General features: G+C 54.7%; 3 protein-coding genes across 3 annotated transcripts in view; all 3 read right to left on the bottom strand.

The window, feature by feature from the left end:
• Positions 1-31: 31 nt before the first annotated feature.
• MONBRDRAFT_35266 (uncharacterized protein) lies at positions 32-1517 on the bottom strand (the record flags this gene model as incomplete). The annotated part of the gene is made up of 3 exons (XM_001748764.1): positions 32-281; positions 415-1313; positions 1416-1517. The coding sequence occupies 3 exons, from the start codon at positions 1515-1517 to the stop codon at positions 197-199; spliced, it is 1086 nt and encodes a 361-aa protein (XP_001748816.1). The 3' UTR covers positions 32-196.
• A 126-nt stretch (positions 1518-1643) lies between these two features.
• Positions 1644-4388, bottom strand: MONBRDRAFT_33825 (uncharacterized protein; the record flags this gene model as incomplete). Its single annotated transcript, XM_001748765.1, has 7 exons — positions 1644-2708; positions 2835-3041; positions 3134-3199; positions 3387-3475; positions 3576-3740; positions 3822-4180; positions 4318-4388. Coding segments are annotated over 7 exons (2022 nt in total), but the record flags the coding sequence as incomplete, so codon positions are not given.
• A 601-nt stretch (positions 4389-4989) lies between these two features.
• The window catches only part of MONBRDRAFT_38432 (uncharacterized protein), a gene marked incomplete at both ends in the record, with an annotated part of 11141 nt that continues 6997 nt past the window's right edge, over positions 4990-9133 (bottom strand). Inside the window, 18 exons of the mRNA XM_001748766.1 lie at positions 4990-5041; positions 5162-5251; positions 5334-5412; positions 5546-5617; positions 5709-5780; positions 5878-5931; positions 6051-6131; positions 6212-6288; positions 6369-6447; positions 6590-6694; positions 6805-6913; positions 7044-7140; positions 7434-7875; positions 7981-8262; positions 8379-8504; positions 8622-8738; positions 8821-8881; positions 8994-9110. Of these exons, the coding sequence (XP_001748818.1) occupies positions 4992-5041; positions 5162-5251; positions 5334-5412; positions 5546-5617; positions 5709-5780; positions 5878-5931; positions 6051-6131; positions 6212-6288; positions 6369-6447; positions 6590-6694; positions 6805-6913; positions 7044-7140; positions 7434-7875; positions 7981-8262; positions 8379-8504; positions 8622-8738; positions 8821-8881; positions 8994-9110 (2110 nt within the window). The remainder of the gene's footprint in view (positions 5042-5161; positions 5252-5333; positions 5413-5545; positions 5618-5708; positions 5781-5877; positions 5932-6050; positions 6132-6211; positions 6289-6368; positions 6448-6589; positions 6695-6804; positions 6914-7043; positions 7141-7433; positions 7876-7980; positions 8263-8378; positions 8505-8621; positions 8739-8820; positions 8882-8993; positions 9111-9133) is intronic.

Consider the following 9133-nt stretch of genomic DNA (forward strand, 5'->3'; position numbering starts at 1 on the left):
CTCTCTCTCTCTCTGTGGTTTTCATCTTGTTCTTCTTTAGAGGATCAATTTGTGAGGGGTACAGGAGTCTGTGATAGCATTCATTCGGTCAGAGTCATGTGGGTTCGTGGCTTCCAAAGTAGATGGTCGGGAGAGCACGTAAAGTGGCAAAGAGGCGCATCATGAGAGGCAACAGAGTAGGATGGCAGGAGGACGGCTAAGCGAGCTCAAAGCCAGACGAGGAGGAAATGGCTGCTTTCAGTTTTTCTCGCAAGACGCGCTTGCTCTTGTACATGGGCAACCTAAACGACACCAGACCGTTTGCGTCAGCAATGCCAGATCACGCCGTCACATCAAAGGGGACTTGACCCCACGGATACAGAAACCACCGTGTCATGCCCATTCCTTTCGTCCCAACCAGCGGCGACACCATACTTGAGCGTGTTAAAGCAGGTCGAAGACGTCGGTAAGCGTGTCGTATCCGTGCCCGAGGTGAAAAAGTTGCGAACAACAGTGCCCAATGTGTACTGGTCTTCGGCCTGACCCTCACCCAGGGCCCGTACCGTGAAGCGCGGTTGAAGAGCGGCAAATCCCAAGACTGGTGGCTTGGAGCAACTCGTGACAAAGCGCAGAAACTGCTCCTGCTCTTCTCGCGATAAATCCTTCTCCACAACCTCAAACAGCCACTTGATGACGCGATGTGACGAATGAAAGCCGGCTTCGTAGTTGGCATGGTGTCGCAAGTCATTCACGTCCAGTGGCACGTCGTCGCCCGACACCAGTCGCTGCAGCTCTGGCGCATTGAAGAAGGAGAGCCAAGATCCATGCACAAACTCGTTGAAACCGTGCCGGCACGCCTGCACCTGACGCCGCAGCTGCTGATTGAGTTTGTAGTCGGCCATCAAGTGCACATACAGCACGCGATTCTCGTTGGTCACGTCCACGGCGGAACCGCCGGGCCGCAGCGGCACCGTGTGCCGCTCACCCAACACCTCCTCATCTACAGCAAACACCAGCCCAAGGTCTTCCACATCGCCGTCATACGTCTTGACCATGTGGAGATTGCGTGCCAAGTCGGCGTCCAGCGTTGACAACTCATCCAGCGTGTTGGGTCGAGCCAGCAGCGCATTTAGGAAAAAATGAGCCAGCGGAATATCCACCACAATGCCTTCATACAACATCTTGCCCAGCATCCGCCCCAGGTATTCAAAGAGGCGAAGGTGCTCCTGATGTACCTCGCTGGTACTGCTGGGGTAAAGTTTATTGTCGGCCGTCAAGCAAAATAGCCCATAGTCTGGGTTGAACCCTTCCTTCAGCGTCTGCTCCAAGAATTCCTGTTAAACAACCAGGAGACCAGCGGCAAATGACGTCCAGGCAAATCAGTAACCAACAAAAACCATCCTTTGACATACACGTGCGTTTATCATCGAACCAACCTTGAATAGGCCCTCTTGATCGATGCCGGCTTCCTCCATGCCTAGTTCGTTGATAAACTGGATCCGGACGGCGTCCTTGAGAACTCGAGACGGTACGGACATGATTTGTGCGAAACCATCCGACAGCACGGCTGTACGGCGCACCCGGAAAAAAGGGTGACGGTAATTGCCTAGTGCGCGAATGGTGGTGGCCTTGTCCTCGTTGCAGAGTTCTCGAAATAGTTGCACGCGCTCGTGAAAGCCCAAAATGTGTGGTAGATGCGCGAGCACGTTGGACGCCGGCCGGTAAGCCGGTGCAGGGTGGGCCGATCGTTCGGCGTGCAAACGCTTGACGATGGTCGCCGATGGGACGCCACGAATCTTCCAATGGTCGAGCGGGATAAAAGGGCGCCGCGAATCAATGTCGCATATGCGACGCAGGAGTGCTGAGGTTGCATCCCGCAGCTCCCGGCGTTGTCGCAGCAAGGCCTGTTGCTGGCGTGCAGCCCGATTCGTGCGCGGCACATTGTCCGGACTTTTGACTGCCGTTGACGTGCTCGACGAACTGCCGGTCGCTGACGCTGGTGCCTGTGGGTCTGGGGCTTCCCACAATGCCCGGAACACAAAGACGTGCAGGCATCGAGCAATTTTCAACAACTGGTCGGGCCGGAAGGGGTCTTCTTGCTCAAAGATCTCGAGATCATCAAGCACCAACAGCAGGTGCGAGGTCAGCATCGTGGTCAAGGAGAGTATGGGCAAGAGCGGCTCTTTCTCCAGCTCGGGTAGCGCATCCACAAAGACGGCCATGCCTCCTTTAGGCCCAATGTGGTCCATAAAGGTCCAAAGTCGAGGAACGAGTTCGGGGACAAACGCCAGGCTGGCGATAATTTCCACACGAGCCGCATGCAAGGAGGTGCACAGAATGTCATAAAACTCCGAGGCATGGCGCACATGCATGGCCGCCGCACTGGTTACAAACTGGCTAGGATCGGGTCGACCCGTGAAGAAGCGCAGCAACCCCCCTGAGCGCTTGGAAGTGCCTGAACCCTCGCCTTGGCGCACTAAACGGTCGGTTTCGGTCCACACGCTTTGAAAGGTCGCCCGGATCGCTCGGCGTTGCCACAAAGGCTGCAGTTGTTGTAAGACGGTGGGCATGCAGTCCAACAGCGCGCGCGACGTATGGCAGCTGGTCCAGCCCAAGAGTGGGTGCTCGGTGCTGGTGGCTCCATGGGCGCTTTTGGCAAAGCTGGCGCAATGCACCAGCAAACGCTGGCACACCTCCATGACGTCGGCGAGGGGGACCTGAGCGTCAACCTGCCCTCGCATGTTCCAAAGCACAGATGAGTTGATATGAAATAAGTGCAGTTTGCATGCAGGGACAGGCAGTGTGCTTCGGCGATAGCTTGCAGCTCGCAGTAAGCCGTGTCATCTTCAACGCACCTCTTCGTCGAGAAGTCCATCGGCGAGGTTGCCCAGAACGAACAGGGCATCGTTGGCGGACCAGGTGGTGATGAGCGAATTGAAGTGTTCCTCCTGACTCAGGTGCGGCAGTATGCGAGCCACAAATTGTTGCTTGTCGGCCAGGGGCCAAACGGGAGGAACACACGCTCGGACATGGCGAGTCCATCCCGGCACCAAGAGCACCGGCTTTCAAAGAGGCACCAAGAACCAGCAATCAATGGGGCACGGCAGTCGGTTTCCCCAGAGGGCACGGTTCAAGGCCAAACAGTTGCACATACCAGGGCATGGACGTGCTTATTGGTGGTATGGATCACACGCAGCACCAACAAGGTGGCCGTGGAAAGCTGAGCATGGGTGCACGACATCCGCGTGCCCGCAACCTGCGTCGTCATCCACGTCTGAACCCCAGGCAGATGCTGCCATGAGCTGCCGATGGCAAAAAGGAGCCCCAGATGCGAGCAGGCGACGGACAAATGCCAAACAAAAAGACAGTGAAATAACAAGCACACGCAGCTCGCTTGCCTTGTATACATTACAGAGGTGGCTGGCAATCTTGTTGGCCACACTGGCAGAAAAGATGTTCAAGGCCGCGTTGAGGGCCTGCTGCGCTGTGGGATCACCTGCCATTCATGTAAAAGTGCAAAGAGCAGTGAAGAAGAGCCATCCGGAAGGGGGGGCTCTGAGGCTGAGGGAGAATAGGTGCGTGAATCAGTTCCATACCGGCCTCCAGCTTCCAGGCGGTGTGGCTGGAAAGCAGGAGCAGGGTTTGAACGTAGAGGGTGACTGCCTCTACATCTTCTTTGCGCCGGGAAATGCTGGCTTCCCACGCCACGATGAGTAGTTGTGCGAGTGCTTGAACTTGGCTCAGCCAAGCCGGGGCAGTCTCTAGCGGCACCACACATGGTCTGGGCGTCAGTGCGCATCGCAGTCGTTCGAGTCAGCTGGGCCTGGCGCTGCGGCACCTACCGCGCTGTGTGGCGAGGCTGAAGTAATTTGAAGAACGGGGTACCGAAGCCGTGGCGCTCTGTAGTATCGTGTAGCAGAGGCGCTGCAAGCGTGCGCCAGCGTCCACGTTTGTGGTACTACCGGGCGTCGCCTGCAGGAAGTGGTGAACGGCTGTCTGGATCTCCAGTGCACTGGGTTGACTACCGGCTCGAGGCCGCGCAGGTGCATCGTCACTGGCGGCAGCTATGAGGTGATCGAAGATGGTCAGTCGTTGCCGCCGTGCGAGGCGGCAGGCTAAAAATCGCCGCACGTTCTTCTGCAGGATAACGACGGCTGCCACGCGCTGCGCTGCCAGCTCCTGTCGTTCACGCGCAGCCGCCCTAGGTGCGCACGAGGACGAGTTGGGTAAGCAATGTAGTTTTGGTACAGCCCGCACGAGTCTTTGCACTCCGCATAGAAGAAGAGTGAGGCAACGAGTTAGGTGAATAGATGACAGGGCCCCCTGGTGTCCACCTACCGTTCCTCTCGCGCGCGGCGCGCTTGCTCGAGTACATCCTTCTTGTTGCTTGTCGACTTGCTCGGTTGCATGCCTGCTGTTTGCTTCGCCCTCGGCTAGGGTGACGCCGAACTCGGGCTACGCCCAAGCCGACCAAGCCAGCTTCCCAAAAGAAGCGCACGCCTTTGCAAACGGTGCTCAAACCTTCCCCTCTCCGGTGCACACAGGTTCGTTCTCAAGCAGGAGGACGGACGGACGGACGGACGGTGGTGGTGGTTGGGGAAGACGTAAGGTTGGCAAACAAAATAGCACACACACACACACAAAAGAGTCACGCACTTTTTTTTGTGGTGTGCGTGTGTGTGTGTGTGTGTGTGTGTTTGTTTGAGACGGATTTTGTTTCTTTTTTCTTGAGGGGTTCCTTCTGTGGATGTGTCTTCTTGCTGTGGGTGTCGCTGCAGGGGTTTTTTCCCCCTGCCTTCACCATCTCCGTGTCTTCGGCTGTGGATGACACCTGTGAGTTGGTGTGGGTGTCGGGGCAGCTGTTGCCTCTCCAGCAACTCGATATCGTCCATAAGATCATGCAGAATCAGGATGTGACAACGGATTGGATGCATCCGGAATCCAATAAATTGAGCGAGGCAAGGTTGGTGGGCTCACGCCTTCCACAGGGTGTAGTATCCTTCAGAACCAGCTGTAACAACGTGCTGTCCATCCAATGACACAACCAGCGAAGCCACGGGTTCTATATGGTGAACAACGCCGCGCCATTGTGACAGGACCGTAAGAGCGTGAGTTAAATGAGTCGAAACACTTTAATACGCAAAGGTATTGGCAAGACGCCCATTGGCATGCCCTTACATACCACTGTGGGGAAATTTGCGAACGAGCTCTCGAGACACTAGGCTGTAAAGGCGCAGCATGCCCTGTTCACTGGCCACCAAGGCCAACTCGCCTGAGGACAATATCAGTCGCTGTGAGGCGATACTGGCCGTGGCAGCTGTCAAATCAAGGCTTTGAGTGGCGCATCAACTTACCATCTGTGGCCATGGCCGAGATCTCCTCCTCACCCATGTCAATGACCGCGTGTTCAACGCCCGAGTCAACGTCCGTGGCCTGGTTGGAGGTAGCCACACGAAAATGGACCACCGAGTCAAACACCGTTGCATTCACTCCATCTGCTGTCCACCTGAAAGCAGGAAGCAGAAAAGAGGCGAATCCTTCCTCAATCGCGAATCGCATCGCCCACCTTGAGAAAGCCATCCCACGAAGTGGTCACCACGCGCTTGCCGTCCGGCGTCAAAGCCAAGCTTGACACCTCCTGCCATGACCCAATTGGCGAGCAAAGATATGAGTGCATCAAGCATAAAGCAAATGCAACCCGGGCGATCGACCAGGACTTGTATACTCACCACATCAGGGTGTACCGTAAAACGTTGCAACGGAGAATAATGATTCAAGTCCCAGATAATGATGATACCATCCTAAAGAGCAAAGCCACGCGCAAGTTGCAAAAGCTGGTGAGGGTGACAGGTGGCCAAGACGACCCAGATGCCTTGTACAATGGAAAGCGCGTCGTACCATGCCCGCTGATACGAGAATATCTCGACCCTCATGTACGTCAAAGCAAGCAACCTGAGAGGACCCCCAGGCAGTGACAGTGAGAGCATTGGCACGCCCCCCACACCTTCGCGGCCGAAGCCTAAGGATGCATTTCATAAACGCCCCAGAGAGCAGCTGATCCGATGCCAGACCTCAGTATCATGATCCTCCATGACAGCAAGGCAGTCATCCTCGATACGATCTTGCGTGATATCGGTCGGCAATCGCCATGCCTGTCGAAGCAGAGTATTGTAGTGAGGTGTAAGTTCCAATGCACCATTTACGCACGAACAGGTGTGCCACAGGAGCCAACCTTGATCGTGCCGTCCCAGGACGAAGTGAAGAGGCGCTCAGCTGCAACGCCCAGACAGCTGATCGAATCATTGTGTGCTGCACCACAACATCCAGGCACATGATGAGATTTGATGCATACTCGAGTCACACCTTGCCTGGAGCAAGCCACCACCTACGTGTCCAAGTGGTAGAGACATAGTAATGTTCGATTGAATAAAAGTAGACCGAGTTGTCCATGGACCCGACCACAAGCATCTAAGCACAGCAAGATTGAGCGTGTCAGACCAGAACAAAAAAAAAAAAAAAAAAAAAAAAAAAAAAAAAAAAAAGAGGCGGGGGGCGCAAGGTCATTGATAAGCAGAGACAGAAGAAGGCCACCAATGACAGTGAATCTTACCTGCTGCTCCTCAAATAGAAGCATGTGCGCGATCTTGGCAACGCCAATGTTGGCTGTGTGCAATTGTTGCTGATCCAAGAGTGAGTGGATGCGCATGCAGCCCTCCTGTCGCCACACAGAGCACACAGGCAAACATATTGAGAACTGGTGATTCAATCGACGTCCAGCGGCGTCAAGGGCAGTGTGGCCATGTAGACTGTATTCTCGCTACGTACTGAAGTGCCTGAATACAACTTCGAGCCATCTGCGCTGAGCACAACAGCGGTAATGGCATCGCGATGGATCTGTAGTCGCACAGAAGATTCCATGTCTGCCATGCTGGACCTACAAAAGCATAATATGGCAGAATCCAATGAGGGTGCGGATAATCAGGTCATGGTCTCAGAGGTTGTCCGATCCGAAGCAGGTAAGGAAAGAGTAAAACAAAGCGCCACAAACAAATGAAAAAGCGCACCAGTTGACGGGCGCGCGTTTGGTCCCAGTGGAAGTAACATCCACCGCAGTGACGGGTGCAGTCTCAACCTCCGAGGCTTCGATGACTTCAGACGGTTCTGCTCCACGATTATTGAGCCAGTGAGGCCGCGCAAACCAATCAAGTTTGCAGGATTGAAAGGATAACAACAAGGCGTACCGTCGGGCACTGCGCTCGGGGCATGGCTGGGCGATGCAGTTGCGGCAAGAGTCATTCCCGGCAAGACTTGACCCGTGCTACCCACCCTATGGTTTTTACCCGGCAATCAAAGTTGGTGGCGATACCATAAACCATGCCGCCAATTGTGAAGTGCCATAAATCCTTGATGAGGCATTGGGAAGAAAATTGGCGCGGTGATACTGGAAAACAAACCTGCGTTGACCATGCGGGGTGGTGAAGAGCTGTCGCGGTGTTTGTCCAAACTCCATAATTTGGACCTGGGCGGAGCGCGCCATGTTGCATGCACTTTGAGTTCGAATATCCGGGGGCCACAGACGAGGCTTGACACCATCGAAAACGACACAAGGCTCTTGGCTGCGAGAATCGAGGGCAAAAAAGCATGGGGGGGTACCTCGTAAGCTTGTCGCTCAATGGGGTCTTGGACCGAGTCAAGGTCAACTTCGCCCTCGTAGGTCATGGGGTGAAAGACGTTGCATGCCTTGCGCGCTTCTGAACCACGTTGCTTGTAGCCAAAGATCAGATCAATCCAATGATGGAGGTGAGCCGAAACATAATCGCTTTCCAAAGCAGCTCGGCACTTGGCTAAAAAGTCCTCGGCGTTGTGAGCCCAAGGCGGCAGCAATACGTCATCCACCTATGGCACGCCATGTCAGACAAATGTGCGGTGAGACGAATGATATTGAACAGAAGTGTTAAGCTGAAAAAAAAAAAAAAAATTCAAGCAACGTTTTTTACGGACCCGCTCGCCGCGCTGAGTCACGCCAAAATCAAGATTGTCCAAGTTCCTCAAAAAAGCCACGTCGTCCATGTAGAATTCGGGGATGAGCTCCTTGACGTCGGCCATGCCGTGGGTGGCGTTCCACCAGGTGTCGCGTATCGAGCGGAAAAGACGATCGGCCCGATCAAACTTGCCATTCTGCAGGTTGAGGCTGTACTCGGAGGCCACGCGGAGGGTAAAGAATAGCACATAGCCGGGTGTTGAATAGTGCGTGCCATAAAAATATTTGGGCTCGGGCATTTCCTGCATGGTAGAGCATTGGTGGCGGATTCGAGAAAAGCCAAAGGTATCGTCAGGTCGTGCGGGCCAGGGTAGGTCATTGCCAGCAAAGGTGAAGCTGCCAAAAACGGAGAACCCACCTCATAGCGGTTCATGTAATCTTGCAGGCGACTCTCGGTCATGGCACCCATGGGCTTGCTCAGGTCGCGAAATGTTTGAGGATCGTTCAAATCGAGTTCAGGCGACTCGTAGTCGGCCAGGATCCACTGCCCCAACAACAAGCGTACATGCATGGTGATGAGCAATCAGCAGGGGGACAGCCGAAAGAGTAAAGAGAAAAGATCACAACAGGGGCAACGTGGGCAGGCCCTTCAAAAACGCACGGGGAAGACCGGGTACTGTGCCAAATCGTTGAAGGAACGATCGGACTGCGAGTTGAGGTACATGAGGTAGTCAAAGTTGCTGATCTTGCCATTTTGCCACGCCACCATCATGTTACCCTACCACCATTGGTCACGCCGCGAAGCGATTAGCGAGGGCAAACAAGCCACAGGCAGGCACCAAGGAGAACGTCTGACCAACCTTGTCATTGACTTCAAGCTTGAGAGCCGGTTGACGAATCAACGTGGTCAGAAAACGCTCCCTGCGCGAGGTGCGACATGACATGAAGCCAATGAGGTTCATTGGCTTTGGAAACACACCAGGTTTGGCTTTCCTTCTCCTCTCCCCTGCGTTCTTGGGAGACGGTGACGGACCGCATCATTTTGGACTCAAAGGCCAGGTAAAGGGATGTATGGCGGGACATGAGAAGCTCAAGGCCGACATCCCGTAAAAGAAACCGGCGGCGTACGACGCTGTGCACATCGCTCAGACTGCAGAAGCACACGAAGCAACA

Source organism: Monosiga brevicollis, genomic scaffold (assembly GCF_000002865.3).
Source record: "Monosiga brevicollis MX1 MONBRscaffold_25 genomic scaffold, whole genome shotgun sequence".
Taxonomy (NCBI): Eukaryota; class Choanoflagellata; order Craspedida; family Salpingoecidae; genus Monosiga; species Monosiga brevicollis.